The sequence below is a fragment of the Gobius niger genome, assembly GCF_951799975.1.
Source record: "Gobius niger genome assembly, chromosome: 9".
Taxonomy (NCBI): domain Eukaryota; kingdom Metazoa; phylum Chordata; class Actinopteri; order Gobiiformes; family Gobiidae; genus Gobius; species Gobius niger.
In genome coordinates, this window is record NC_136860.1 from 1,248,794 (window position 1) to 1,271,388 (window position 22,595).

The 22,595-nt window shown below is 45.4% G+C and overlaps 2 protein-coding genes across 2 annotated transcripts in view; both read left to right on the top strand.

The window, feature by feature from the left end:
- Nucleotides 1-12,644, top strand: part of epb41l5 (erythrocyte membrane protein band 4.1 like 5) — a gene marked incomplete at its 3' end in the record, with an annotated part of 31,564 nt that extends 18,920 nt beyond the window's left edge. Inside the window, exons 14-26 of the mRNA XM_079563733.1 lie at nucleotides 232-250; nucleotides 324-366; nucleotides 1,051-1,163; nucleotides 6,065-6,345; nucleotides 6,421-6,518; nucleotides 6,992-7,117; nucleotides 7,211-7,278; nucleotides 7,346-7,465; nucleotides 10,610-10,709; nucleotides 11,787-11,852; nucleotides 11,918-11,974; nucleotides 12,120-12,223; nucleotides 12,557-12,644. Of these exons, the coding sequence (XP_079419859.1) occupies nucleotides 232-250; nucleotides 324-366; nucleotides 1,051-1,163; nucleotides 6,065-6,345; nucleotides 6,421-6,518; nucleotides 6,992-7,117; nucleotides 7,211-7,278; nucleotides 7,346-7,465; nucleotides 10,610-10,709; nucleotides 11,787-11,852; nucleotides 11,918-11,974; nucleotides 12,120-12,223; nucleotides 12,557-12,644 (1,283 nt within the window). The remainder of the gene's footprint in view (nucleotides 1-231; nucleotides 251-323; nucleotides 367-1,050; nucleotides 1,164-6,064; nucleotides 6,346-6,420; nucleotides 6,519-6,991; nucleotides 7,118-7,210; nucleotides 7,279-7,345; nucleotides 7,466-10,609; nucleotides 10,710-11,786; nucleotides 11,853-11,917; nucleotides 11,975-12,119; nucleotides 12,224-12,556) is intronic.
- A 9,122-nt stretch (nucleotides 12,645-21,766) lies between these two features.
- faima (Fas apoptotic inhibitory molecule a) overlaps nucleotides 21,767-22,595 on the top strand; it is a 10,024-nt gene continuing 9,195 nt past the window's right edge. The window contains exon 1 of the mRNA XM_079563058.1: nucleotides 21,767-21,919. Within this exon, the coding sequence (XP_079419184.1) occupies nucleotides 21,806-21,919 (114 nt within the window). The 5' untranslated portion in view covers nucleotides 21,767-21,805. The remainder of the gene's footprint in view (nucleotides 21,920-22,595) is intronic.

Sequence of the window (22,595 nt, forward strand, 5' to 3'; positions counted from 1 at the left end):
CAGCTAATGTTGTGCTCACAGCTGCTAATGTTGTGATAACAGCAGCTAATGTTGTGCTAACAGCGGCTAATGTTGTGCTCACAGCAGCTAATGTTGTGCTCACAGCGGCTAAAGTTGTGTGTGTCTCTGAGTGATCTCTCCTCTGTCTGAGTGTAGCCTGAGTGTAGCCATGTTTTCTTCTGTCATGTGGTCTGTGTGTGATGATCTTTTCTTCTTGTTCTTCTGCTGCAGGCCCCTTCGCTCCTCCAGAGTAAGTTCAGCTAAAGTCACATTAAACTCTTGTCTCTGAAACAGAAGTCTTTAAAGTGTTTGTGTTTCCTCAGACATCTGTCGTCAGGAAACGGAGTCGGCTCCAACAAAGACAAGGTAAAAGTCCTAATGGATCATAAAGACGAGGAGTCGATATTTGAACAGAATCAAAGGATATTAAAGGGATATTTCCGCATTTTTGACACAGGGCCTCAGTTATCCAGAGTGTTGCTGATTTCTGGAGATATATATTTTTAATTAAGTGGTGCTAGGCTAGTGCATGTCTATGGTAACTAGTAGCCAAAAATCATGGGCTCGTCCTCCAAACGTTGCCATATCTGATTTGTAGAAAGCTCCTTTGTGAACTCCACGTGTAGTAATGCGGCCGCAGGTAAACAAACTACTGTAGATCCGGTAACCGAGCAGATCACTCCGCCGCTGCGTAGCTACAACCAGGAAGCTGATGCTGCTCAGATATACGTTTTTTTTAAATGATTATTCAGTCGACACAGACATTTATGTGGTTAGTCTGGAGTTATAAGTGATTTGTCTCAGATGCTCTGTGCTCGGGTCAGACTGTTTTTAATACAAGATACTAGTTACCATAGACATGCACTAGACTAGCATTAGCCTAGCGCCACTAAACTCTTCAAATATAAGGACTGCATGAATTAAATAGATATCTCCAGAAATCAACAACTCTCTGGATAACTATGAAATGAGGCCCTGTGTCAAACATCCTGAAATATCCCTTTAAGCCTCAGATCTGACTGTGTGTGACCGTCTCTCTGTGGTCCTCAGGTGGCCCCGGTCAGAGGGGCGTGGTCTTCTCCTGTGGTCGCTCCTGTGGCCTCCTCCTGTGGTCCAGTGGAGATCCAGGCTCTGCCCCACAGCCCCGGGACCGACAAGAGAGGGTCAGTACCACCTCGGAACCACCTCGGATTACTTTGAACGTCTCTAACATGAAACAGAAACTTCCCCAGAGTCCAGCGTCCTCTCTCAGCTCCTGAGGTCACATGACTGTCTCAGAATCAGACGAGTGTGTGTTAAACGCAGAGTTTCCTTGTGTTTCAGTTTTGTGGCGTCTCCGCGGTGAGGTAGGTCTGGACTAACGCGCTCTGAACGTTTCTGGTCTTGGGCTCGTGCTGTTGATTTTTCTGCCTGGGCGTCGCTTTAACCCGATCAGTCGAGCTGCTGATTCGCTGCTGATTCGCTGCTGATTCGCGCTGCCTTCTCCGCTGCAGACGGATCTTTTGGTGACGGGGCTTTCGGCTTTTGAATCTGGATTGCATGTCGGCATCGTTCTGCAAATCTAACGCCGGGTTGCCAGGTCCACGGGAGAACAGGGCGGACATGTCTTTGAAAGAAAAGGCACTGCAGGACTTTGTTTACAGCGGAAATCTAAAATCTATGGCCTGAAACGTAGGGCTGGGCAATTAAAGAGGGGGTATTCTGCTTTTGTCAGTCCCATAGCACCAGTCTATATCACACTACAATGAAGACAAACCTTCTGTTGGTCTGTAAATGCAGTAAATTAGAATAACTGCCTTGTATAAAATGTCTCTCTCAAAATGGCTGTAGTGAATGTCTTGAAATAGGCCTCTGTCTCTTTAAGAACCTCTGAGCCTTTAGACACGCCCCCTCCACACGCTGTCTGTGGCATCAGTGGGGAGGGGGTTCTGCTGAGGAGCAGTGGTTGGTTACTCGGCTGGTGACCAAAGCTCGGAGGCGTCTCCAGGAGGTGGGGGCGTTCCTAGGAGGACTCAGGCAAACCTATCCCTAAAATGGCCGCCATCAGAGTTTTTACAGATGACTCAAAAATACGTGAATGTGCCAAGGCAACACTTCAGGCTGTTTTTAATGAGGGAGTGACAGAATAACAGGATGGAAAGCTTGAAAAAGTTAATTTTGCATAATACCCCCCCTTTAATATAAATCGCAATCTCTACTTTTGTCAATCTCAATAATCGGGACTTTAAAACCACAGATTCCAGTTCCTTGTTTATGAGACTTGATGAAAGCATTTGTTTTATTTGAGCTGAGGTTTGAATAAAACATGTATCAGTCAGCAAAATTACATCAAATTAAAAAATCGAGATTGATCAATATCGGGAAAATAATGGTGATTATTTATTTTCCAAAATGGCCCAGCCCTACAGAAACGTCCCAGGTTTTCACTAAATTTCAAGGACACATTTTAGCTTAAGATCGGCTCAAATTTACCCATTAATTAACATATTCACACATTTACAGTTTTAATGTATTTGAAGAGTTTACATTCTTAATATTTTACAAAGTTCACATCGAAAACTGCTCAGACCTTTGGGATTTATGACATTTAAAAACCTAACTTGTGATCCCAACTCGTCTATTAACCGTCTTCACAGAGTTCTTTTTCTCCAGGTCAGTTTTACCCAAATCTAAAAGCTTCTCGATTGAGGTCACAACCCACCATTTGAAAGCTAAGAGCTGCGTTCTTGTCACAGTTTTGTTAAGTTTTCAGCCTTTATTTTTTCTTTGCTATATTGAAGCTTTTTTAAGAAGCTTTTAGATTTGGGTAAAGTCGAACTGGGGGAAATGTCCTTGGTTCAGGTTAAAGGTCAAGGTTTCGATCGACTGTCTTGACTATTTTTGCCGCACAACTTCATCAAAAAGACAAAAGTCCTGCTGCAGTTTCTGGCTATAATCGGACTCTTCTCCTGATCGAGAAGTTCCCGCTCGTTCCTCGTTTGAACGTTCTCCTCTTCAGTGAACTCTGCACAGATGTTTGCTTGTTTCTTCCTGCTGAACCCTGCGTGACCTGGTGACCTTTCGGGCGGGGTCAGGCTGATTCCTGGCCTGCTCTTCTGCCTCCTCCGATCACAGACGTAGATCCTGATGTAGACTCCGCTCTGCTGAGGCCTGAGAGCTAACGGCCTGTACCTGTGTCCACAGAGAGGGGGCGCCGACGCTTCTGAGGAGACTCTGTCCGGACACTTTCAGACTATTGTTACACGACAATCACTGTTTCTGAGGGTTAAAGATGCTTTTACGGACTGAAGGAACTCCCCTGTGGCTTCAGAAGCTCAGCAGCTGAAGTCACGTTAATGAAGGATAATATTAAGTTATTAGGGCCGCACCGTTTATCACTTTCCTTCCAAAATGAGTGATATCAGCTTTAACTCCAGAACTCTATCGCTCAGATCCAGAACACCATCACTAACCAGATAAAACACCTGAGATAAAGAACTTCATCAGAATCTATCAACACATGACAAAACATGACACACGAGAGTCTTTTATATGAAACCGTGTCATGTCTAATAAATAAAGAAAAGCATCATGAGACGACCAGAGAAAAATGATCAGAAATTACTGGAAAATTCCTAAAAACTAAACTAATGAAGATGTAAAGTAGTTTCAGTGTTAATTTCGTCGACTAAAATATTTAGTCTTAATTTTAGTCAGTGATATTTTTGGCGACTAAAATTGGACTAAAACTAAATTAAAAGTTGTTCATGAGACTAAAACTGTGACTAAAATGTCCAGATATTTGAGTCGACTAAAATCAGACTAAATAAAAATGAAAAGGAGAGACTAAAATCATCCACACTTGTATTGAGCGTCTGAAAGAGCCTCAGATCATGTTTAAAGGATCAGCTCTGAGCTTTGTTCATGTGGAGCAGAAACATGAAGCAGAGGAACAACATTAAACATGATTATAATGAATATTATCAATGCAAAGTCCACTAAATTAGTCTTAAGTTTAGTCGACTAAATTTACTTGCAATTTTAGTCGACTAAAACTAAACTAAAATTTAAGATATTTTTTTGACTAAAACTAGACTAAAATCGAATTACATTTTCGTCAAAAGACTAAGACTAAATTTAAACATGTCAAAATTAACACTGAGTAGTTTCCTGGATTGTGAGACTTCTCTGGTGAAGCTCAGTGTCCTTCAGGAGAGAGAAACTAAATCTAAATAACTGTGTTCCTCACTTACTGTGAGGCCATAAATAAATACACTGACCCTCCCCGACCTTCATCACTATGGAAACATGAGGCTGTGGGAGAAACACCCAGGCAGGGCCGGACTGGGACTAAAACACGGCCCTGGACTCTGGACCCGCCTGGCCCAACACTGCAACACTTCCACAAAGTCACATTTAACCCTTAACCGAGTGCTCTCCTCCAGTTCGGCTTTACCCAAATCTAAAAGCTTCTTGACCCGAAGAGCAACAGTGTAATGCCTGATTTGAAAGCTAAGACTTACAAAAGTGATTGAAAGTTTTTGTCACGTTGTCGCCACATTTTTGTCATGTTTTTCGTCGCTTTTTCGTCACTTTTTTGTTGTGTGTTTGTGGCCTTTTTGTTGCTTTTTCCATTGCTTTTGTCGTGTTTTTGCCACGTTTTTTTGGTCACTTTTTTCTTTTCTGGCACATTTTTGTTCCGTTTTCATCCTCATTTTCGTCGCCATTTTGATTCTTTTCTTTTAAGCTTTTAGATTTAGGTAAAGCTGGGTTAAGGCAAGGGATAAGAGGAGAAAATGGAGAGGCCGGTGGCCCGAGAGCCAGTGGCCCTTCTGTGCTCTTCCAGACCCAGGACACTCAGAGAAACTCAGATCAGGAACATCACACACACGGTGACAGAGTTCTGGAGTTAAATCCATATCGAGGCGACTCCACTTTAGCTCACATTCATATAAACAACTATCACAACATGATCTGATCTTATCAGACATGTGAGTGTTTCACAAACTAAAATACAAACAGCATTGTTTACTTTAGGTGTGACGGTTGCAGCTTTGATCAGTCGCCGTTAGCGTTAGCATGCTGTTGCTAGCCGCGGCGTCGATCAGAAATGCTTCAGAATGAGCAGCTTGTTGTTCAGATTCACTGAGGTTTAAAACGGTCCGAGCCTAAACAAGTATCTGCTCAGTATCGGATATTTAGAATCGATACCGATATCGCGCTTTTTTCATTGTCTGAATCGATTTCTATATACAGTATACTCTGACCACGCCCACTTATTTAACTTGTTCAATGATCCTGTCAACGTATTTTTCAACTACATAAAAAATGCTCCACATAGAACTATATTATATTACAAGATGAAGTAGATTTTTGTGCCGATGGTGCAGCTGTGATCCTGCAGAGTGAAGGGGAAGAGGAGACTTTAACACGTTTAACTTCATTATATTCTGGTCCCTTTCACAATAAGAGCCTTTGTGTTGCACTTTCCCGTCTTATTTAACTCGTATTTATGTATTTAAATCTAAACAAACACTGAAGGAAATCCACATGTTTCTGTGAAGGAATGATCTGCCTCTGGTTTCTAATAAAGACTCTGACTCCTCCCTCTGCCTCTGTGCCCCGGAGCAAAGCACCTCCCGGCCCGGGCCTGGTTACAGAGCTCACAGATCCGGGTCTGAGCCTCTGGGGATTAGGACGATATGAGCAGACGCAGGGTTTCATTTCCGACCCAGATGTTTGAGTCCAGAAACAAAACACGGAAACTTTTACATTTGTCTTTCTTCAAAAATAAAAAGTAACTGATCGACTGTAGAGAAAAGATGAATGCACGGATGTGTTGCGTTTGTGTTGGTGGACGTCGAGGGTTTGGGCGTTAGAATGGTGAGGGGTGTGTTGTGGGTGTGTTGTGGGTGCGTTGTGGGTGCGTTGCTGTCCGTGTCCATGTGATGGCGCTGTTTTCTGTGAAAGTCAGAGGCGGATTCACGACAGTAAGTACAGTCCTCCTGGGTTTATCATGTGACCAGGCTCTGGGTTTACTGACTTCTCTTTTCTCCTCCCCCCTGCCCCCCCTCTCTCCCCCCAGTGTGCTGCCGGTCCCAGACCTGATGGAGACCTGTATAGATGACGTCCTGAGAGCCCACCCATCCTCTTCGACGGCTCCCCCCGTGCTTCCTCCCGTGGCTGCGTTGGGACCTGTGCTCTCCCCCCTGGGCCCCTCGCTCCCCCCCCTGGGCTCCTCGCTCCCCCCCCTGGGCCCCTCGCTCCCCCCCCTGGGCCCCTCGCTCCCCGCGGCCTCCCCGCTCGGCGCCTCGGCGGAGGAGGCGGGAGGAGCGGCGTGTGTGGACGACCCGCTCAGCCTGACCGGTGAGGCGCCCTCTGGTCTTCATCACGTTAAAGCCGGAGTTTGTAGATCAGGCTGAACTTTCCCGTTTCCCTCAGAGGCCGCGGCTCGACTGAAGCAGCTGGAGCTGGAGAGCGCGGCGCTTCATCAGGCCACGCCCAAAAACGTCAACCTCAACATGGCCATGAACAACCAGGTGAGAGAAGACTTCATTCATCTGGTTAACATCTCTGTGGACCTTCAGATCAGCCCTGGTTCCCGTGTGTAACTCCAGGACCTTCAGATCAGCCCTGGTTCCTGTGTGTAACTCCAGGACCTTCAGATCAGTCCTGGTTCCTGTGTGTAACTCCAGGACCTTCAGATCAGTCCTGGTTCCTGTGTGTAACTCCAGGACCTTCAGATCAGCCCTGGTTCCTGTGTGTAACTCCAGGACCTTCAGATCAGTCCTGGTTCCCGTGTTTAACTCCAGGACCTTCAGATCAGTCCTGGTTCCCGTGTGTAACTCCAGGACCTTCAGATCAGTCCTGGTTCCTGTGTGTAACTCCAGGACCTTCAGATCAGTCCTGGTTCCTGTGTGTAACTCCAGGACCTTCAGATCAGCCCTGGTTCCTGTGTGTAACTCCATGTTTCCTCTTGTGTTTACTGAACGTTGTGATGATCTGCTTCCAGGACTCGTTGGTGAAGCTGACGGAGAAGGTGGTCCTCTCTGGCTCCAGCCCTCTGCCCACGCCGCTCCGCACGCCGGACCACCTGAAGAGCAACATCCTGAAGGCCCAGGCCGAGGCCGCCACCAAGGTACTGCTCATACTACTGATACTGCAACTACTAATACTTCTACTGCTCATACTACTGATACTGCAACTACTAATACTTCTACTTCTACCGCAGGCGTCCCCAGAGGAGCTCCCCCTGCTGTCCGTGGATAAGAACTGTAACCTCCAGGACGCCGCCTCCAGGTACTGCACACAGAGGCAGCTCCAGGTCCCCGGTACAGACGACTGTTTCATGCTGTTGTGTTCACAGGCTGAAGGTGCATTCAGGGCGCCTGGGCAGTAACAGCTCCCTGAGAGCCGACGCCCAAGAGCTGCTCAAGCTGCCGTCTGCGCCGTCTGCGCCGTCTGCAGTGTCTGCGGCGGCCGTCAGGTACAACAACGTTACTGCTATTTACTACAACTACTACTACTACTTTTACTACTACTGCTACTACTTTTACTACGACTACTACTACCTTTACTACGACTACTACCTTTACTACGACTACTACCTTTACTACGTTTACTACGACTACTACCTTTACTACGACTTCTACCTTTACTACGACTACTACCTTTACTACGACTACTACCTTTACTACGACTACTACCTTTACTACGACTACTACCTTTACTACGACTACTACCTTTACTACGACTACTACGACTACTACCTTTACTACGACTACTACCTTTACTACGACTACTACCTTTACTACCTTTACTACGACTACTACCTTTACTACTGCTACTACCTTTACTACTGCTACTACCTTTACTACTGCTACTACCTTTACTACGACTACTACTACCTTTACTACTACGACTACTACCTTTACTACTACGACTACTACCTTTACTACTACGACTACTACCTTTACTACGACTACTACCTTTACTACGACTACTACCTTTACTACGACTACTACCTTTACTACCTTTACTACGACTACTACCTTTACTACGACTACTACCTTTACTACGACTACTACCTTTACTACGACTACTACCTTTACTACCTTTACTACGACTACTACCTTTACTACGACTACTACCTTTACTACTGCTACTACCTTTACTACGACTACTACCTTTACTACGACTACTACCTTTACTACCTTTACTACCTTTACTACGACTACTACCTTTACTACCTTTACTACCTTTACTACGACTACTACCTTTACTACTGCTACTACCTTTACTACGACTACTACCTTTACTACGACTACTACCTTTACTACCTTTACTACCTTTACTACGACTACTACCTTTACTACCTTTACTACCTTTACTACGACTACTACCTTTACTACTGCTACTACCTTTACTACGACTACTACCTTTACCACGACTACTACCTTTACTACCTTTACTACGTTTACTACGACTACTACCTTTACTACCTTTACTACCTTTACTACGACTACTACCTTTACTACTGCTACTACCTTTACTACGACTACTACCTTTACTACGACTACTACCTTTACTACTGCTACTACCTTTACTACGACTACTACCTTTACTACGTTTACTACGACTACTACCTTTACTACTGCTACTACCTTTACTACGACTACTACCTTTACCACGACTACTACCTTTACTACCTTTACTACGTTTACTACGACTACTACCTTTACTACCTTTACTACCTTTACTACGACTACTACCTTTACTACTGCTACTACCTTTACTACGACTACTACCTTTACTACGAGTACTACCTTTACTACTACGACTACTACCTTTACTACTACTACTACCTTTACTACTACGACTACTACCTTTACTACTACGACTACTACCTTTACTACGACTACTACCTTTACTACGACTACTACCTTTACTACGACTACTACGACTACTACTTTTACTACGACTACTACCTTTACTACGACTACTACCTTTACTACGACTACTACCTTTACTACCTTTACTACGACTACTACCTTTACTACTGCTACTACCTTTACTACTGCTACTACCTTTACTACTGCTACTACCTTTACTACGACTACTACCTTTACTACCTTTACTACGACTACTACCTTTACTACTACTGCTACTACCTTTACTACTACTGCTACTACCTTTACTACTACGACTACTACCTTTACTACTACTACTACTACCTTTACTACTACGACTACTACCTTTACTACTACGACTACTACCTTTACTACGACTACTACCTTTACTACGACTACTACCTTTACTACGACTACTACCTTTACTACGACTACTACCTTTACTACGACTACTACCTTTACTACCTTTACTACGACTACTACCTTTACTACGACTACTACCTTTACTACGACTACTACCTTTACTACGACTACTACCTTTACTACCTTTACTACGACTACTACCTTTACTACGACTACTACCTTTACTACGACTACTACCTTTACTACGACTACTACCTTTACTACCTTTACTACGACTACTACCTTTACTACGACTACTACCTTTACTACCTTTACTACGACTACTACCTTTACCACGACTACTACCTTTACTACCTTTACTACCTTTACTACGACTACTACCTTTACTACCTTTACTACCTTTACTACGACTACTACCTTTACTACTGCTACTACCTTTACTACGACTACTACCTTTACTACGACTACTACCTTTACTACTGCTACTACCTTTACTACGACTACTACCTTTACTACGTTTACTACGACTACTACCTTTACTACGAGTACTACCTTTACTACTACGACTACTACCTTTACTACGACTACTACCTTTACTACGACTACTACCTTTACTACGACTACTACCTTTACTACTACGACTACTACCTTTACTACTACGACTACTACCTTTACTACTACTACTACCTTTACTACCTTTACTACTGCTACTACCTTTACTACCTTTACTACTGCTACTACCTTTACTACTACTACTACCTTTACTACCTTTACTACGACTACTACCTTTACTACCTTTACTACTGCTACCTTTACTACTACGACTACTACCTTTACTACTACTACTACCTTTACTACTACGACTACTACCTTCACTACTACTACTACCTATACTACTACGACTACTACCTTTACTACTACCTTTACTACGACTACTACCTTTACTACTACCTTTACTACTACTACTACGACTACTACCTTTACTACTACGACTACTACCTTTACTACGACTACTACCTTTACTACTACGACTACTACCTTTACTACTACGACTACTACCTTTACTACGACTACTACCTTTACTACTACGACTACTACCTTTATTACGACTACTACCTTTATTACGACTACTACCTTTACTACTACGACTACTACCTTTACTACGACTACTACCTTTACTACTACGACTACTACCTTTATTACGACTACTACCTTTACTACTACAACTACTACCTTTACTACGTTTACTAATAAGAGTGTAAAGTGACTGAGCTGCGACAATAACTGGAGTCTGAAAGTTGTATTATTTGTATTCTAATATATTTTCTGTTTGTCATACCTGTGCTGTGTGTGGTCAGTGTGGTCAGTGTGGTCGGTGTGGTCGGGGTGGTCGGTGTGGAGCGTCTGACGGAGCCGCCTGTCCCTCCAGAGTTCACCACAGAACCCGCCGCCCCCAAGGTAACGCTTTTGCTCAGAGGTGGTTAGAGCCCCGCCCCTTAGCTCCGCCCCTCAGCTCCACCAGGAAGTGGCGTTTAACACGTGTCCTAATGGGAGGAGTTAGTGAGTGTTTTGGTTTCAGTCCCAGCGTGACCTCCTCCAGATCCAACCCTGTCAGTCGTGTGGTCGAGTCTGGGACTGACCTGAGGAGAGGCTGCAGTGGCTCTGTCTCCCCCGCGGCTCACACAGGAACATATTAGTCATGACTCTCCCTGTGCTGTCAGTGCTGGGGAAACAAAACCACCGAAATATCAAAGCTCTGCTCAGACTAAACACTTATGTAGCTCTTAGACTTTAGCTTTTGTGTAGCAGCACCACAAGGGGGCGCTGTAGCGAGGCGTTCAGTTTTCAGTGATGCAATCAGAGGCTTTGGAGGAAAGGAGCAGAGGAACATGTGTTTAATGAGACTAAAACTGTGGCTACAATCGATTCTTAAAAACTAAAGTAAAAGTAAAAACGACTAAAACATAAAAGTCTAAAGCAGGGGTGCCCAAAGTGGAAACCATTCCATTGGCCCGCCAGAGAGTGACCTATTTTTGCGCCGCATCTGGTTATTACTAACTCTCTTCATTCTCAATGGTACATATGGATGCAGTACACGTTTTGGCCACCAGCGTCAAATTGGGGGCGCTGTTTCACTCCTTTCAAATAGTTAAGGAAACACTTTGGTGGTGTTTTCCAACTTTTGTTTCAAAGGTTGTTGACGTCAACAAAGGTTTATGTTAAAAATTGACTCATAAAAGTATTGATGCTAAACTGACACTTTCAAAATAATCTAATGTGGCATTTTCTTTGAGTGAACGAATGAATGAGGTAAAGTCACTGTAGGTGCTGTAGATGCTGGTGTTTTGCACTATATTGTTGTAGCATGCATAGATTAGATAGAATCAAATGCTAACTATTATTTCTTTAGTTATATGTGTTTCACGCTTGACATCACCGTGTTTGGCCCACGATCCACAGGCGTTTTTTCATTTTGGCCCTCGGAGACGAAAAGTTTGGGCCCCCCTGGTCTCAAGTCTGTGTTTTCTGTCCCAGGTCTGTCCTGAGGTCGAGGCGTCGCTCTGTGAAAACCTCATCGACTTCAGCGACGCGGCGCCAGTGGTGAGGCCCCGCCCACTTCACATCCCCCTCTGACCCGCCCCCTTTGACACATGTTTGTGTTTCAGCTTCCTCCACCGCCCAAACCCGTGATCACCCCCCGCTGGATCATCCCCGCCACTGCAGTCAGTACCACACGCTGCAGAAACCTTTATAACAAATCATTATAGTTTAATCACGCCGGGGGAAACCTGGGCCTGTTTGAGCTGAGGTTCTTCAGAGGATGGAGAAGTTCCTCTCTGAGCTTCTGACTGTGATGTTTCTCCTCAGCCTCCTGGGATCTTCAGTAACGGAGTCCTGGATCCAGACACAAAGATCTCCTCGGTTTCTGAAGGACACGTCTCTCTGTCTCGCTCCAACGTCAACAACAACAGGTTTGGATTCTGCAGATTTACTGACGTTATTCAGATTGAGCAGAATGTGGATCATAGGCGGAGGCGTCAGGTCCAACATTTATGAATGATTTTTATCGAGTCATTTCTGTGAGGTTAGAAACGTCATGTTGGTTCTCCAGCTGTGTGACATAAAGTCTCCAAGATCATGTGGAAATGGATGTTTGCAGATGAGCTTGTGGTGTAGCTGCAGATCTTCCAAAGTCAAGAAATGTGGAGGAAAATATACAAACGGAGGAAAACACTGGGGAAAATAGGGATAATGTACTTCTCTCAGCTGTAGTCTCTTCCTAACCCTGTTCCCTCTGTCCGCAGCAGCGCAGCCCAGCAGCCGCCTCATCCTCCTGAAGAAGAGGGCGACGGTGTTTGTAAAAGCGCAGGACTCCTCACCACAGAGCTGTAAAAACACAGAGCTGTAAAAACTCTCCGCTCCTCAGGCTCCTCAGGCTCCTCGGGCTCCTCAGGCTCCTCAGGCTCCTCGGGCTCCTCAGGCTCCTCAGGCTCCTCGGGCTCCTCAGGCTCCTCAGACTCTTCAGACGGAGTTGGATTTTTACTGAAGGAAGAGACGAGTCACTTTTCTCACTAACGCCAGAGTTTAGGCACCAGGCATTTTAGATTCTTATGTTCACATCTGTATTTACATAATCTCACCTCTGCCACCGGGGGGCGCCGCAGTCAACCAGCCTCCTCCGGTTTTTTAACCATCGACTGGAACTGCGTGGATTTGTGCGAAACATCGGGACCAAGCGTCACCGTCGGCTGCAGCTTTTACAAACGTATAATCTCACATTGCGACGCAGTGATGTATTTTTATTATTATTATTTTATCTCTTATTTCCACTGTGCTCGGTCTTTAAGCCTTAAACGCTGCAGACTCCGGGACCAAATGTTTGAAGAATCAGAGCCTTAAATGTGTTTAAGACGAGACGCTGCAGGTTCCAAACGTCTTTAATTATTCACATTTACTCAGATTTAGTCAAAATGTGTTTTTACTTTTGTAATTCCTGACAGGTTTATTGAACTTTGAACCAAAAACACTAATAACTCAGATCCAGAATCCCTCTGAGCAAATCTGTGACTAATAAGAACTCGGTAAAATCTGTAATTCAGATTTAGTCGTTGAAAAAAGTCGTCTTATTCTCGACAGCAGACGTTCGAGCTGCAGGATCTCGCCTTTAAACACATTCTTTCAGAGTCAAACTGGCTTTAAATCAACAGTTTTTTGGGAATATAATGATGTTGCTGGACTATCTTTGCTGCTAAAGTCGCTGCAGTGACCTGGAAATGTCCTCGTGTAAAGAGACGGATCAGTTTCACGTTACAGTATTTAAATGTGATGAACTTTTAAAGCTCTTCACTCTGAGGCTCAGACTTTTGCGGCCGGAGGAATGAAGGAGGTTTGTCTTTGCTTTTCTGAGTCTGGATCGTTTGAAGGACGTTCTGGCCCCGGTCCAGTCGAAAAATCGTGGATGCTTTTATCGTTTTGAAAAGACACTGGAGCTTCACGGCCTCGAGTTTCAGATTCACTGGACGTTTTTTCCTCAACGCTGAAAACTCAAGGCCGTGAATTGAAAAGCACTGGTTCATGAAGGCTCGGTTTCAGCAGCGTTTCAGCGCCACCTGGAGGCTTTGAGGAGCTGCACATCCACGGTCCTGCCTCAGATACATGAGACTTTATTGATCCCGTCTGCCTTTGACCCGTCCTCGAGGAGCTGATGGTCAGAAACAGCTGGTTACCATGGAGATCCGCCATGTTTGCAGCTGCTAGCTTACATTTCCCATAGACTAACACGAGCTGTGAAGAGCAAAAGCCCCGAGTCGCTGCTGGTACAAACATCTCACTCACTGTGGTCCAAGTGTTTTACTGTGAACTAAAACTCCAGTGTTTGAACTTTTAAACTTTTAAACTCTGCACAGGCCCCGTCCTGGAGGGAGCGGGCCCGTTTGGCTACGCTCGTTCCTCTGAAGTCGTGGGCGTCTGTTCTTCCAGTTCGTCTTCTTTTCTATTAAGATGAGATTCCCTGATCAGTTATTTAAGTAAAGACTTGTATAGGACGTAAATATTTCCGTGGAGACGTCCGTGTTTATAAAGGTCAGAGTTTGTTGTGGAAGCTAAAGTTTGATGCTTCATATTTGCCGCACAATTCCAAATGTTATGAACTAATCTGCTTAAAAACAATCGTCTTGTCTGTAGTTTTTATTTTACACACGTACATGTATATATTCTTTATAGCATGTTAGCCTTTAGCTTTAAGACAAACTCTCTGACCTTTATAAACACAGGCGTTTCCTCCACTGAGGTATTACAGCGAGTTTTTAACACGTGCTAAATGATCGTCTCCCAGGAACTCACTGTCCACCAAGGAATCTAATAATCCGAGTATCCGAGCAGGTCTGAGCTCGCCTGGTCTCACCGGACCCTCTCATTTGGTACAGAGGGTTTGGATCTTCACGATCAAGCTCCTCAGGTGTGAGGGTGAACTCCTTTTGAAGTTTGGAACGATTGGATCACTATCGTTAGCTTTAGCCTGGCCTCAGCCGTCCGTAAACTCCGGTCAGCTCTCATTTCCCTGCATGTACGTTTTCTACCTGCCATTCAGCGAGCGGGGGAGGCGGGGCTTGTCGGTGACGTCAAGCATTTGTGCCGCATTTGCTGGTTGTAGTTTGGTAATGGCGGCGGATACGGAAGAAATAGAAGCTCTTCAATCCACTCGGGCTCCAAATATCCATAAATTAAAACTGAAGCCTTGGAACGTGCAAGGAATGTCCCCAAGAGTCACGACGGAGCTACGACGGAGCTACGACGGAGCTACGACGGAGCTACGACAGCTGCTTCACTCGCTCGGGCGCATTACATACGTCACGACCAAACGCTGGAGAAAATCAGATCCAAACATTCCAAAGGAGTTCACCCTCCACCTGAAACGGAGCTCAATAGAGAAGGTCCAGACCCTTGTATGAAACTCAATGAGTTAATCTGAGCTCATCTCCCCAGGAAGTGCTGTCGTTCACAACTTCAGGTCAGAGGAACCAGCGTCACATGATGCACCTTCAGAGCAGCAGATTGGCCCCGCCCACCGGAGCTCCGTGGAAAAGAACCACATTTAAAAAGACTCCAGAAGATTCTCTCCATTAAACACGTGTGTCGTCCTGTGACCTGATCAGACATCCACATCACAGTGTTGGTTCTGCTCGTGTTTAGGAGAAGTCACAATAATACGTTTGTCCACCAGAGGTCAGTGTTCAGACAGAATGAAGCGGCTCTGAAGCTCCCAGGCTTCACTCGCCCATCACGAGATCCATCTAAATGAAACGATTGACTTAAGATTGTATCTAATGTTTGTTATAATTGAAATACATTCCGCCGCTGCACATTTATCCTGATCTGAAGTCCCGCCCTCTTCTCCCCATGTGACGTGTTTGTAACTCTTCTTCTTGAGTTGGCAGCGGGAACGTTAGTGCTGAAGGTCGACTGAAGCCTGTTGAATGTACAATCACTGGAAACTGTTCTGAAAACCACTGTAACCCGGGGACTCTAACCCACAACCCCCTCACTGTGAGGCAGGGACAGGCCTCTGTAACCCGGGACTCTAACCCACAACCCCCTCACTGTGAGGCAGGGACAGGCCTCTGTAACCCGGGGACTCTAACCCACAACCCCCTCACTGTGAGGCAGGGACAGGCCTCTGTAACCCGGGGACTCTAACTCACAACCCCCTCACTGTGAGGCAGGGACAGGCCACTGTAACCCGGGGACTCTAACTCACAACCCCCTCACTGTGAGGCAGGGACAGGCCTCTGTAACCCGGGGACTCTAACCCACAACCTCCTCACTGTGAGGCAGGGACAGGCCTCTGTAACCCGGGGACTCTAACCCACAACCCCCTCACTGTGAGGCAGGGACAGGCCTCTGTAACCCGGGACTCTAACCCACAACCCCCTCACTGTGAGGCAGGGACAGGCCTCTGTAACCCCCTCACTGTGAGGCAGGGACAGGCCTCTGTAACCCGGGGACTCTAACCCACAACCCCCTCACTGTGAGGCAGGGACAGGCCTCTGTAACCCGGGACTCTAACCCACAACCCCCTCACTGTGAGGCAGGGACAGGCCTCTGTAACCCCCTCACTGTGAGGCAGGGACAGGCCTCTGTAACCCGGGACTCTAACCCACAACCTCCTCACTGTGAGGCAGGGACAGGCCTCTGTAACCCGGGACTCTAACCCACAACCCCCTCACTGTGAGGCAGGGACAGGCCTCTGTAACCCCCTCACTGTGAGGCAGGGACAGGCCTCTGTAACCCGGGACTCTAACCCACAACCCCCTCACTGTGAGGCAGGGACAGGCCTCTGTAACCCGGGACTCTAACCCACAACCCCCTCACTGTGAGGCAGGGACAGGCCTCTGTAACCCGGGACTCTAACCCACAACCCCCTCACTGTGAGGCAGTCACAGGCCTCTGTAACCCGGGACTCTAACCCACAACCCCCTCACTGTGAGGCAGGGACAGGCCTCTGTAACCCGGGGACTCAAACCCACATCCCCCTCACTGTGAGGCAGGGACAGGCCTCTGTAACCCGGGACTCTAACCCACAACCCCCTCACTGTGAGGCAGGGACAGGCCTCTGTAACCCGGGACTCTAACCCACAACCCCCTCACTGTGAGGCAGGGACAGGCCTCTGTAACCCGGGACTCTAACCCACAACCCCCTCACTGTGAGGCAGGGACAGGCCTCTGTAACCCGGGACTCTAACCCACAACCCCCTCACTGTGAGGCAGGGACAGGCCTCTGTAACCCGGGGACTCTAACCCACATCCCCCTCACTGTGAGGCAGGGACAGGCCACTGTAACCCCCTCACTGTGAGGCAGGGACAGGCCTCTGTAACCCGGGACTCCATGTTTAACTCACATGTATATGTTTGGGGATTGAAGGCGAGACGCTACAGGTGGAACATGATGAAACTCCTGGTGGAACATGATGAAACTCCTGGTGGAACATGAGGAAACTCCTGGTGGAACATGATGAAACTCCTGGTGGAACATGAGGAAACTCCTGGTGGAACATGATGAAACTCCTGGTGGAACATGATGAAACTCCAGGTGGAACATGATGAAACTCCTGGTGAAGCTGGATTAACTCTCTGGAGGAACTTTCAGAATAAAGCTGGTTATTCTGGGGAGCAGAAGAACCTCCTACAGCGTCTCGCCTCAAACCTCCTGTAGATACAAGAACATACAAATATATGATGTTTCTGCAAATGTGATTTTTAAAGGTAGTTTTTCACTGAAACACTTTTGTGTCTGAAGCTACGACACAATATCGGCCATTTTCAAAGTAAAAGTCCTGTTTTATTTTGAAATCCCGTTATTGTGGGCGTGGCCTTTTTATGAACTGTAGCCAAACATTCCAGACTTTTCTACTGTGGCTTTTGTTGGATTCAGACGACTGTAGCGTAGACTCTGCACGTCACAAACCTCATGTACATGTTTTATAATAAACTGTAGATCAGAAACTCCTTTATCTGCCTTTAATCATGGATTAAATATTTATGATCAGGAAGTGAGCCTGTGATGTGTCCTGCCCAAAGGCACAATGGCAGTGTGCATTAGTGGGACCTGGGATAGATAGACGGCATCTCGTCATAGAAGGGGGCGTGGCTTCGCCGAGGGGGAAAATAGAATCTTTAGAGAAACACAATTTTCCCTCTTTTTAGCCATTTTCTGGTGGAATATGAACTTATTTATCACATACAAAAGTCAAGTGTAACTCTGGTCCATATGGATATTTTATCACAGCAGATTGTTCTGTAGAAGTGAAAAAACGGCAGTTGTAGCTCGCGCTAGCTAACCGTTAGCTTTAGCCCGATGCTAACATGATGCAAACATGTAGCATCATGTTAGCATTCTCCGTTATTTATGTATTTATGGGCTGTTGAACCACTTTGCTCCTCCCCATGTCTTTATCATTATTTAGTAGAAACTATATTCATAATTCAGCGTTTGTTACAGTAGTTTATTAATTAGAGAAAGTTTAGATTTTTTTTAAAATTGTTTTCCCCCTTAACTGTTTTCAAACATGGTCATTTTTTAAAACAGTTAAGGGGGAAAACATTTTTTTAAAAATGTTCTCTAATTATTCAAAAACTACTTGCTACTACAAATGCTGAAATATGAACATAGTTTCTACTAAATAATGATAAAAACAAAATATTTTTTGGCCAGTTCCAAATGGTGAATTTCAAAATAGTGGCGACAGCGCCCCCTTAGGAATAAAAGAGTAAAACTTTTAGCTTAACGTAGGCTAACTTTAACCCCTTAACTCCCACCTGAACCGAGCACATTTTCTCGAGTTTGGCTTTACCCCAATCCAAAAGCTTCTGGGAAAAAGCTGTGAAAATAGCAAAAAGAATGGGACGAAAACAATGATGAAGATGTGACAAAAAATTGAGAAAACTGACCAAAACGTGACCAAAAAAATGACAAAAAACGTGACAAAAAAGACAAAAAATAAAAAAAAGACAAAAAAAAATGACAAATTGATTTCAAAAAATGACAAAAAAGTTCCTAAATGAGTTGAAACCCCCCCAAAAAAGATGGATAAAATGTGATGACGTGAGGAAAAAGATCCATTTAAATTTTGTAGATCTTAGCTTTCAAATGAGGCGTTCCACTGGCCTACAGGATTTGGGTAAAGCTGAACTGGAGAAAATGCTCTCGGTTCAGGCGGGAGTTAAGAAGTTAAAATGATTTCGCACAAAAATCCACGTGGTTTTATTTTTCGCGGTGTTGCCGTAGCGATGACAGAACATCCCACTTTATTCTATTAGGAAAATGTTCAAATCATTTTGCGCCTCCTGGAAAACCTGGTGAAGATGATCCAGAATCAGAGGTTGTGGAAGAACATGGACGACTTTCATGGGGTTTTGCAGCGCAGTAAAATGTAAATATTTGAACAATCTGAAATATGCTTTATATTATATATATGACACTTATGACACAAATATTATCATATTCATGTTTATAAGGTTAATTATAACTGCGCGGAGCTTTGTTAAAAACACTTTTACACTTTCTCAGGTCCTGCTGAAAGAAAACCTCTGCAGTCACCGTAAATACTGCATTGGAAAATATAACAATAATATCGTAATCTAAGATCGTTTATTATATTCTCTTTATTATGTAGCTACAGCTGGATAAATGTAAGATGAAATATGATAAATATGAAACTTTTTTTTCACATGTCGTTGTTTTTGTTTACGTCGCGGTGCGGAGGGGGGCGTGTTCTCTGTGACGCACGCGCTGCTGTCGCCTTGGTAACAGCACAGCCACAGCTCGGAGGCTAACGGAGGCTAAAACGGGGAGAAAACTGCGATAAAAACCACCGATTCCCCGCGATTAACGAGCTCCCGCCGCCCACGGCCGCAGGTAAGACCCGCCCGGGCCCCGTGAGACCGCAGGGCCCGGGTTCAATCAGCTCTAACGGCGGAGGTTTGGGAGAAATGTTTACAGCGGCTCGAGACGGAGCGGGTTTAAGCTAACGCTAAAGTCAAAGCACTTCCGGTCCGCCTCCACAATAAAACACGGGGAGGATTTGGAGATTTAAAGAGACTTGGAGAGATAAAGGACCAGCGTTTCTAAGCTTTATATGTTTGTAGTAACAGAAACAGTATCATTTGTCATTAATATGTACACAGTGGTTAGAGCTCGTGCCTCTTTGCGTTAGTTACGTTAGTTTGCGTGCTCTCCCCGTGTCCGCCACTAAAACACGTGTCCTAAAGTGATTTATGAATACACAGGCTCATGAGTAACAAACCCTCGCTTTCTAAAGTATATTCCTGGATAAGCTGGATAAAAGTGCCGGGTTAAAGCGGGGGTTCGGAGGTTCAGGGGAGACTCGTGAGCGTTTCATGTCTCGCCTTTTCTTGTTGTTTTGCAGAAAGCGCTCGGTCTGTTTCCTGCAGCTTCAGTATCAGTATCTGCTCTGCTGATCCAGGCCGGTGTTTGTTTGGTCTCTGTGGTGAGTCCAGAGTCTCTCCTTTAGTGACGCCGTGCTCTCCTTTTCCAGCATGTCCCACTTGTTCAACATTTCTATGAATAAAGTCACATTTAGAATCCACACTCACTCTGATGTTGGGACTTTCCGTGTGACTAAATCAGATTATTATCTTTATTCAAACACCTTTAAGCCTTTTTTTGTCCCCTTGTCGTCTGTTCAGCGGAATTATCTTTTGGAGCAAATGTTCATGCAGAGCCGTGGGAAGATATTGTAGCTAGGGGACGCTGAGGGACAAAATTGACCCCAAAACGCTTTTTCCGTGCATATTTCCTAGACACTGCAGGTGAATAGGGGAAAAAAATAAATGTAGAGACGTCAATTTGAAACTTTTGCTGAACAGATATAAATATGAGAAAAAAATGTATTGCACTTTTTCTGTCATTTTATGTTTTCACATAAAAATTAGGCATTTTCAGCATTAAAATGGCCAAAAATGTCTACATTTTGGGCAACGAAATCAAAATAATGAATTGAGCCAGATTAAATATTATGGTTTTATTTTATTGACATATTAGTGACTAAGATTTGTTCTGAGGGGATTTTGGATATTTTGTTTAGTTTTTCAATAAACTAATCATCAGTGAAAAAATCTGTAAAAACTCAAATTCCGCCTGTTTTTTTGGTTTCAAAGCTGAATAAATCAGGCTAGGAATTAGATATTAAAAAATCCCTCTGAAAAAACCTTCAGAATGTTGTTGTGTCTCAGCCTGTAAAGTGTGGAGTCTGTGGGAGCTTCTATAAGGGCTCAGGCTCTGCCCGAGTGCGGCTTCTCTTATTCAGAGAAAACCAGCCCTGAAGTTTTGTAGCGAGTGCGCATGCTCGGCCCGTTCTTCCACTTTTCCGCTCCAGCGTCTCGTAGGAGGAAAAACACCATATTTGGGTGAAAGCGTCATCACGGGGCCCCTTAGCAGGACACGTGGATGTCAAGTCTGTCAATATTTATGAATGAAAACCCGCGGGAAAGACGGCCTTTCTACTTCCGGGTCGCCCCCACCTCGCAGACAAAACATCATCAAATAAACATCATCATTTTTATATCTGACATGAAAACTAAGATGTAAAGGGAGGAAAACAGATACAAATCTCCACTTCCACCACTGCGGGAAACACCAATACTTTCACCTAAAGTGTCTCGCATTAATTCATATTGCCTGCAGTTCGCAAAGTATCCACCAGGGGGTGCTGCAGCGCCCTCAGCACCCTGGGTTCCCACGGCCTTGTGTTCATGTTTGCAGCACATTTGACATATTTCTGATCTTTGCAAAAACATATAGTGACAACATCGTTATCAAGAAATAAAACATATTCTTTTTTGTTCAGATCTCCCAGGCCGACGGCAGAGAGGCCCCAGTGCTGCCTGTGGGGGTCTGCGTGTGGAGGCCTGCAGGGGGGCCCCAGGGTCTGCGTGTGGGGGTCTGCAGGGGGGCCCAGGGGTCTGCGTGTGGGGGCCTGCAGGGGGGCCCAGGGGTCTGCGTGTGGGAGTCTGCAGGGGGGCCCCGGGCCGGAGCCATGGCCGCAGACCTGGCCGCCGTTTGGGAGGTGGCTCTGAGCGACCGGGTCCACACCATCGAGTTCGAGCACGGCACCACCACCGGGAAACGGGTCATCAGTGTGGACGGGAAGGTAACCATCCTGTAGAGACGTGTTGTAGGAGATCCTGTAGAGACTGGATGTGTTGTAGGAGATCCTGTAGAGACTGGATGTGTTGTCTTGTAGGAGATCCTGTAGAGACTGGATGTGTTGTAGGAGATCCTGTAGAGACTGGATGTGTTGTAGGAGATCCTGTAGAGACTGGATGTGTTGTCTTGTAGGAGATCCTGTAGAGACTGGATGTGTTGTAGGAGATCCTGTAGAGACTGGATGTGTTGTAGGAGATCCTGTAGAGACTGGATGTGTTGTAGGAGATCCTGTAGAGACTGGATGTGTTGTAGGAGATCCTGTAGAGACTGGATGTGTTGTAGGAGATCCTGTAGAGACTGGATATGTTGTAGGAGATCCTGTAGAGACTGGATGTGTTGTAGGAGATCCTGTAGAGACTGGATGTGTTGTAGGAGATCCTGTAGAGACTGGATGTGTTGGAGGAGATCCTGCAGAGACTGGATGTGTTGGAGGAGATCCTGTAGAGACTGGATGTGTTGGAGGAGATCCTGTAGAGACTGGATGTGTTGTAGGAGATCCTGTAGAGACTGGATGTGTTGTAGGAGATCCTGTAGAGACTGGATGTGTTGGAGGAGATCCTGTAGAGACTGGATGTGTTGTAGGAGATCCTGTAGAGACTGGATGTGTTGGAGGAGATCCT